General features: G+C 54.7%; 1 protein-coding gene across 1 annotated transcript; it reads left to right on the forward strand.

Moving 5' to 3' along the window:
* The first annotated feature begins 375 nt into the window (after nt 1–375).
* Nucleotides 376–7,509, forward strand: DHRS2 (dehydrogenase/reductase 2). Its single transcript, XM_078054331.1, is given in 10 exon segments — nt 376–407; nt 658–837; nt 1,008–1,185; nt 1,723–1,824; nt 4,816–4,886; nt 5,921–5,972; nt 6,680–6,713; nt 6,716–6,813; nt 7,067–7,122; nt 7,355–7,509. Coding segments are annotated over 10 exon segments (915 nt in total). The 3' UTR covers nt 7,467–7,509.
* Nucleotides 7,510–7,520: the final 11 nt, after the last annotated feature.

Below are 7,520 nucleotides of genomic sequence, written 5' to 3' on the forward strand. Positions count from 1 at the left end.
AAACTCCCACTGCGGGAGGCAGAAGCCTCTGGGCTCACGGTGATGTGGAGCTGGGAAATCTGGGGTCTAGGTGAAAGAGGGTCCCCTACGCAAGCATCTCTGATGTGTTTCCAGTTCGTCGGAAAGTGTCTGCATATCTGAGTCTCCCACGCAGGGTCCTCCCCTTGCCTCCACACCTGCGCACACCTACAGCGGCCCACCCCTTTCCTTCCAGAGGGTGTCCGGGGGGCCTGGGTCTGCACCCTGGCTCAGGCTCCTCCCAGCCTCCACTCAGTGAGCTTCACTTCAGCACAGCCTGGCAAGGACAGCATGCAGGCATTCAGAACCTGGGTCTGCTCTCTGACATGTTGCAAGCGCTCAGTGCTTGCTCAGGGGATGAATGGGAAACTCATCCTGTCTACTGAATGGTGGGTCTCACATTCCAATTTGCCTCTTCCATAGTATATGTGCTGCCGAAGGGAGCACTTGCCTCTTCCATAAATAGAGAATTTTCATAGAGAGTTTTCCTGACCCGAGGCTCAGGTGTTTAAAATTCACCCTGACCAGCTCTACTCGCTCTGGCTCTCGGCTGCTGGCCTTGTCTGTCTGCAGGAGCAGAGGTAGATTACCATCGTTACTATGGCATCTGTCATGGGTGAAGTTGATTTTTTCCTCCAGGGCCAAGTTCAGCAGGAAGCAGAAAAAGGCACTGGCAGGCATATTCCAGGCAGTGACCTCGGTCCACAGGCACCTGTTTCATTCCCGTGCTGGGCTCTCTTTGCACCTGAGCAGCACTGGGATAGACCAAAAGTGTGTCCTGGCCAATCAGGTAGCGGCGGTCATCGGGTCCACTGAGGGGTAAGTGCCCTGATTGCCCTATGGGTCTTGACCCCTCCCCAGGACTCTTGCTTCCACGGAGACCTGGGGCTCCTAGATCAAGACACAGCCTTGTTGATTTCCAGGGCTGGGTCGAGGGACAGTGGTGGCAGGGGGCTGAGGCTGTCTTGTTCCCTCCATCTCTGCCACAGGATCGGCTTCGCCATCGCGCGGCGCCTGGCCCAGGACGGGGCCCATGTGGTCATCAGCAGCCGGAAGCAGCAGAACGTGGACCGGGCAGTGGCCATGCTGCAGGGGGAGGGGCTGAGCGTGGCGGGCACCGTGTGCCACGTGGGGAAGGCCGAGGACCGGAAGCGGCTGGTGGCCATGGTGAGGGGCCACAGGGGTGGAAGGGCGCAGGGAGGAGAATGCGTAGGGCCTTTCCCATGCTGCTCAGCCCTGGATGGGGCCGGCACCGGGATAGGGGCTGGGAGGCCCTAGAACACGTCTCGAAACCAGGATTGCTCAAGGTCTACCTGGGCAGACGTCATTGTCCACACTGGCTTTCTGGAAAGTGGCTTGTTCATGAGAGGACCCTCGCTTCCATCCTACACCCTGGAGAACTGTGGTTGAGGAGGAATCTAGAGGGATTCCCCATCCAAGCCCACGGACGAATTCCTAGAGGAGACAGACCCTCCTCCCCTGAGGCCCTCAGCGCGGCAAAGCCTGTCCTTGGGCCTGTCCCGCGCTCCTGCCTTCACCGGAGTTTGGTTCTCACACCAGCTGTGTGGCCATTCCTGGTTGAGACAGGATCTGATTTGCAAGCTCTGCCTCAATGCGCTGTGCACCTGGCAGCAGCTCTGGGAGGGCGAGGCCTCCTCAGGCCATCTCCACACTTACGGCCCTGCGTGTCACCCCTCCACCCAGGTCCTGGAGCACTATGGGGGCCTGGACTTTTAGGTGTGCAATGCAGGTGTCAACCCCCTGGTGGGAAGCACCCTGAAGGCCAGTGAGGAGGTATGGGACAAGGTGAGAGGCCACTGAGGGGGGCTGGCCGAGGGGTCTAAGGTGCTCTCCCATTGAGACTCGACTCCCCCACCCAAAGCGACTGTAAAAACAGGCACTGACCACTCCTCCCCTGGAATGTGCCGTGATGCTACTTTCCAATTTGTGTGCTTCAAAGCGGGTTCCTACATTCTTTCTGCTTTCTTTTCTCTTCCTGTCCCTTTTGCATTTATTCATTCAGCAAATATTTATTGAGGGTTTGCTATGTGCCAGGCACTGTTCCAGGCTCTGGGGATACGGCTGTGGGAGTAGGTCTCTGCTCTTGGTGAGAGTCAAGAATAGTGAGGGTTCTGCTCTTTGTCAACAGTAGACATATTTTACATCCTTTGGTGATGTTGCTCCTCTTTGGGGACACGTACCTGCTGCTGAGATTCTCTACACTTCCAAGAGGAGGGTTCCTCACTGTCCCTCAGAGGAACCTGATACACCTGTCAGGCCTGGACCCAGCCATCAGCTTTCCATGACATTCCAACCCACTGCATGCGGCTTGATGATCCTGCCACCTGGTCCATGGGGTCCTGAAGGGACCTTGTAAAATGTCTTGAGGTCCACCTTGGGCTTTGTTATTCTAGGATTTATGTTATGTTTTTATTTATTTTATATATTTATTTTTATATTTATTTATTTATATTTTTAATATTTATTTTATATTTTCTATGATTTATGTTATGTTATGATCTTATGTTATTCTGTGTTTTCTATTCTATGACTCCTGTGTTTGGTTCCTGAGTCCCTCTGACAGACAAGATGGACTGCAGTGAAATCATCTTCCTGCTGTTGATAGCCTCCCCCTCCACCCCAAGCACTGGCCAGAGCATTTCCTTCTGCCTTCCCCAGGCCTCTGCGCCGTGTGGACTGTGTTCTCAGGCCGCCGCCTCCTGTGTATCTGCCTGGCTGGATGCCCTTCCCTCCATCCTCAGAGATGACCTGAAATCTGAGCTCCCTGCAGCCGCTGCTAGCAGCCTCCCCAAGCTCCTTGGCTTCCTTAATGCCTCTGAAGGATCATTTGTGATTAGGTAGCTGGGATTTCATTGCTGACAGTGTCCTATCCCTCCTGAATCATTTTCCCTTTTAGTGTCTTAGTTCATGGGATCATGACTCTTTTACTTGGAACACGTTTGAAATCTTCCGCTCCCGAAGCTGAGCTCACTCCCCCACAGCCCGGCCTTACTTTCTCCACGGCCACCCTACTCTCTGAGGTCTTACTGGTCCACAAGCAGTCTGCACCACTGGGTAGGAGTCGTCCCCAATCACATCTGCCACCACCTCACAAGTCTGAAATTTACCTGATGCTCCGCTTTCTCTGAATGCAGTTTTCAGGAGGTCTCCTGGGAGTTAGTTCCTTCTTGCTCACATTAGCACTGGGCCAGTTTGAGCACCTCTCCAGGTAGACCCCCATTTCTCCAGCTGGTTGGGAAATCTCCCATCTCCTCTTCCACCACTTTTCCTCCATCCTCCTCCTGCCTGAGGACTCCCCAGCATCCAACCTCCTCAGGCCACAATCTCTACTCAGGACTTTGTGGCACCCAGAGCTACTCTACCTGCTTTTCTAATAGGGCAGTCCTCTTAAGCGAGCGAGGGACTCACCTTTTCCTTGGTTCATGTTTGGCTGCTGAGTCTAGGAGGGGCCTTGTCGGAGCCCATCCCCCAGCCTGACACACATGGAGCTTAGAGCAGACATTGGTGGGATGGTGGGGCTCTATTTTGAGCAGAAAATGACCAGGAAGTCCCTTAGTCTAACCCTCAGTTCCTTCTTATTGGGGACCTCATGCCGGGCCCCCCTTTGGACAATCTGAGCCATTTCTTACAGTCCTGGGGGTCATCCCCAACACTGGCAACCTTTCATCATGTGGGCCTCAGCAGCTCTCCATCGAAGCCTTTCCCCTGCCCTCATCCAGGAGGATGGCTGGGTGCGGGATGAAGATGTTGCACATGTACAGTCTCATTCCCTAGAGACCGAGGACACACTGACCTCACTCAAGATGGTGCCCCACAGGAGGGATCCTGGTGCCACTTTAGTCCCAGCGGGCTCTCTGTCCTAGCCCCCAGCTCAGTCTCTGCCTCTTTTCCTGCCAGTTCCTCTCTTACTTTTCCTCCATCCCCAGTCCCACCAGACCGAGTTCCCAGACAGCAGGTCAGGGACCCTCACGTCTGAGGCCAGATCCAGGTTTTAGTTGCAGGCAGGACCAACGTGGGCAGCTCACTCCCAGGATGGCAGTTCTCTGTTGTGTCTCCCTCTTTGTGATGGCCGTAGGAAAGCTCAAGAGCCATGTCTGCAGGAACAGGCATGCATGTAGGCCCTCATAGCTGGCATTTTTGTGAATGAATAATAGAATAATGCTCAGTCCTTACCACATGCTGTGAACCGTGGGCACCAACTTTCCCCTTGCTTTTGCTTATCTTTCTACGCTTATTTTTCCTGTTCTCCATTTCTTCACAGATAATACCTGTTTGATTTGTTTATGCTGTTGTACCATGAGAATGCCTTAAATTCTATTGGGACAAGACAAGGACACAAACAAGTCGAAACACAGACAAAGACAACTCTTCCAGAAATCTCCTTGCCTCCCAGCACCTCCTTTCCCCTCCATCTGTTCTACTTTCGGTCTTTTTCCGAAGCAGGGGCCTCTGCTTAGAGCTTCTGTCTGCATGACCAGCACGTGGTCCATTTTTCTTGAAAAGGCCTGAACATTTCCCTCCTTCACCCCAGTCCGGAATAGTTCACGTTTTCAGGGCTCTGCTCACAGACCTGTCACTTAGCCTGGCTGCCTGTTAAACCATTAGCAAGTGGGAAACTCCTCTTGTCCTGATCAGAAGGGAAATGAATCTCAGACCTGCAGGCATGTGGGTTTGCTGCACAAATGATCGGACTCCAAGTGTCTTATGGTAACAGGCCCTGGGCTGAGGGCTGACCATGTCTCTCTGCCCTCCCTCCTGCCTCTGCTCTGATTTCAGATCCTGGACGTGAATGTGAAGTCCCCGGCCCTGCTGCTGAGCCAGCTGCTGCCCCACATGGAGAACAGGGGGTAGGTTGCAGGGTGGGGGTAGGGACTGGTGGGGAGCCACCCGAGAATGGAGTCTGGAGAACACAGGGGCCCAGCTGGGAAGGGAGGACAAAAGAGGTGTCCCTGGGGTCTCCCCCTCCCACTCCCTCTGTGCTGCCTCACCCTTTGTACAGCCACAGCTTCTGAATCCTGACTGCAGGATGACGGTGATGTTCCTGGGGCTCAGGTGTGCTCTCATTGGCCTTGACATCAGCTCCTTAGCCTCATGGGCAGGTCATTCTCACCCTCCTCTACTCCAGTTCTCTCACTGCCGGACAATGCCTTTTCACCAGTTTACAATGTGTGACAGGGTCTGCCCCGTTGCTCCCCGTGGGGAGAAGCCCATCCCAGGCCCCTCCTCCCTCCCTGCTTCTCAGCCTCCAGGGAGCCTGCCTGGTGTTCCAGATCCTGCATATTTGACTGCACTCCATACTTAGCCTCAGGGCTCTCGTGTCAGGGACTTAGGCCACCACGTCCCTCAGGCCATAGCTGCTCCTCAGGCTCCTCCGTGCAGGCGTCCCCTTTAGGAACTGGCCCAGGAGTGGGTGGGTTAGAAGAAAAAGTTACTGACTCTCATTTCTTGTCTCCTCCTGTCCCATCTGCTTCTCAGAGGTGGCCCACCAATAGGCATTCACTGTCGGTGCTGGGGGCCTCCTCACCAAGCCCACTCTGCCCCCTTCCCCAAGCAGCTGGCTTTCTGCTCCTCACTTCCCCCAGGAGAGGCAGCGAGTGTCATAGTTTGGAGTGTGGGCAAAGGGTCAGAGAGATGGGGTTGGAGTCCCGGGTCCACCACTCCTGGCTCTGCGGCTAAACCCTGCTGAGCCTCTGTTCGCTCAGCTCTGAAAGGGGGCTACTAACGGGAGCCGTGCTGCTGCCGTGAGGATTGCGTTATTCCATCACTAGAGTCATTACAGTGGTATCATTCTGATTTCTGTATCTTTTTAAAATAATAGTAGCACCTCAATCCATGGTAAGTGATTGGTTTCCTGTCTCCTCTTGTGTCTGTCTCCTCTCAGGATAGGGGCGGTCGTCCTGGTCTCCTCCATTGCAGCCTATATACCACATGTGGTGAGTGCTTGCTCGGGTGCTCCTGGTAGGATTAGAGGAAGGGGTCCCCAGAACGCCACAGGGACAATGCCTGGGACAGATCCCCACCTCACTCCTGCTGCCCTAGGTTGAGCTGATGCCCTGTGGCCGCTGGGTGCCTCAGATCCAGCTTCTGCTCTCAGACCAGGCTGGGGAGATTGTGTCTGAGCTCTGCGCTTAGGCCGGGGCTGGGATTATCTGTAGCTGAGAAATCCAACTGATACTTTCCTCTGCTTCCTCAGATCCTTTTATTTTTTTTTTTTTCAAGATTTATTTATTTGAGAGGGAAAGGCGTGCCTGGGTGGCTCAGTCGTTAAGTGTCTGCCTTCGGCTCAGGTCATGATCCCAGGGTCCTGGGATCAAGCCCTGCATCGGGCTCCCTGCTCCGCAGGAAGCCTGCTTCTCCCTCTCCCACTCCCCCTGCTTGTGTTCCCTCTCTCGCTGTGTCTCTCTGTCAAATAAATAAATAAAATCTTCAAAAAAAAGAAAAAAGGAGAGGGAAAGATTCCCAAGCAGAATCCCTGCTGAGCGCCAAGCCATGGATGATGCGGGCTCAATGGTGGGGCTCCATCTCATGACCCTGCGGCCATGACCTGAGCAGAAATCAAGAGTCAAATGCTTAACTGACTGAGCCACCCAGGCGCCCCTGCTTTCCCATATCCTAATCATTGTCTTGATTCCCTTCCCAGAAACTGGGTCCGTATAATGTCAGTAAGACGGCCATGCGGGCCTCACCAGGACACTGTCATTGGAGCTGGCCCCCAAGGGCATCCAGGTGAACTGCCTAGTTCCAGGAGTAATCGAGACCAACTTCAGCCAAGTGGTGAGGACCAGGGCGTATCCCCCATTTCCCAGCCCGGCTCAGTGGAAACCTCCCCAATGACTAAGGGATAAGCCTCAGATTAGCATCCCTAACAGCTGAGGTCCTCGTTGTCCTTCGAATTCAGCCATGACTCAGCCCATCACCCCTGAGAAAGGCAAATCTGCCATAGGTGCTCTGTCACAGGATCATCTGGGGCCCTGCCCATCTCCTTGTTTTAGCAGCCCTGACTCTCTCACATCTTCCCTTTGCCCAGTTACACAAGGATGAGGTTTTCTGGAACGATTTCAAGAAAGAGCACCAGCTGCAGAGGCAAGTGGGGTGTGGAGCCTTGGTAATCTGGGTACAGCCGGGGATGGGTGGCTGGTCTGTCTCACGGGGCGACCCCTCCCTGTGTACTGGCCATTCCTTTAGCTGAAGTCTGGGTTCCAGAGCCCTGCAGGGTGCAAGTGGCCCGGCTGAATCCGCCCTGTCCCTCCTTGGAGTCCACTCCCACCGGAGCAGCAGAGCCTGAGATCCCTGACACGTGTTCTGTCCTGTGCAGGTTAGGGAAGCCTGACGACTGTGCCGGGATTGTGTCCTTCCTGTGCTCTCCGGGTGCCGGCTACATCACCGGCGAGAACATTGTGGTGGCCGGCTTCTCCTCTCGGCTCTGACGGGGCTGAGGGGGCCCTGAGCTCTGGGTCTGGGCTTAGGAGCCTGGGGACGGG

This window comes from Halichoerus grypus, chromosome 8 (genome assembly GCF_964656455.1).
Source record: "Halichoerus grypus chromosome 8, mHalGry1.hap1.1, whole genome shotgun sequence".
NCBI classification, from domain to species: Eukaryota; Metazoa; Chordata; class Mammalia; order Carnivora; family Phocidae; genus Halichoerus; species Halichoerus grypus.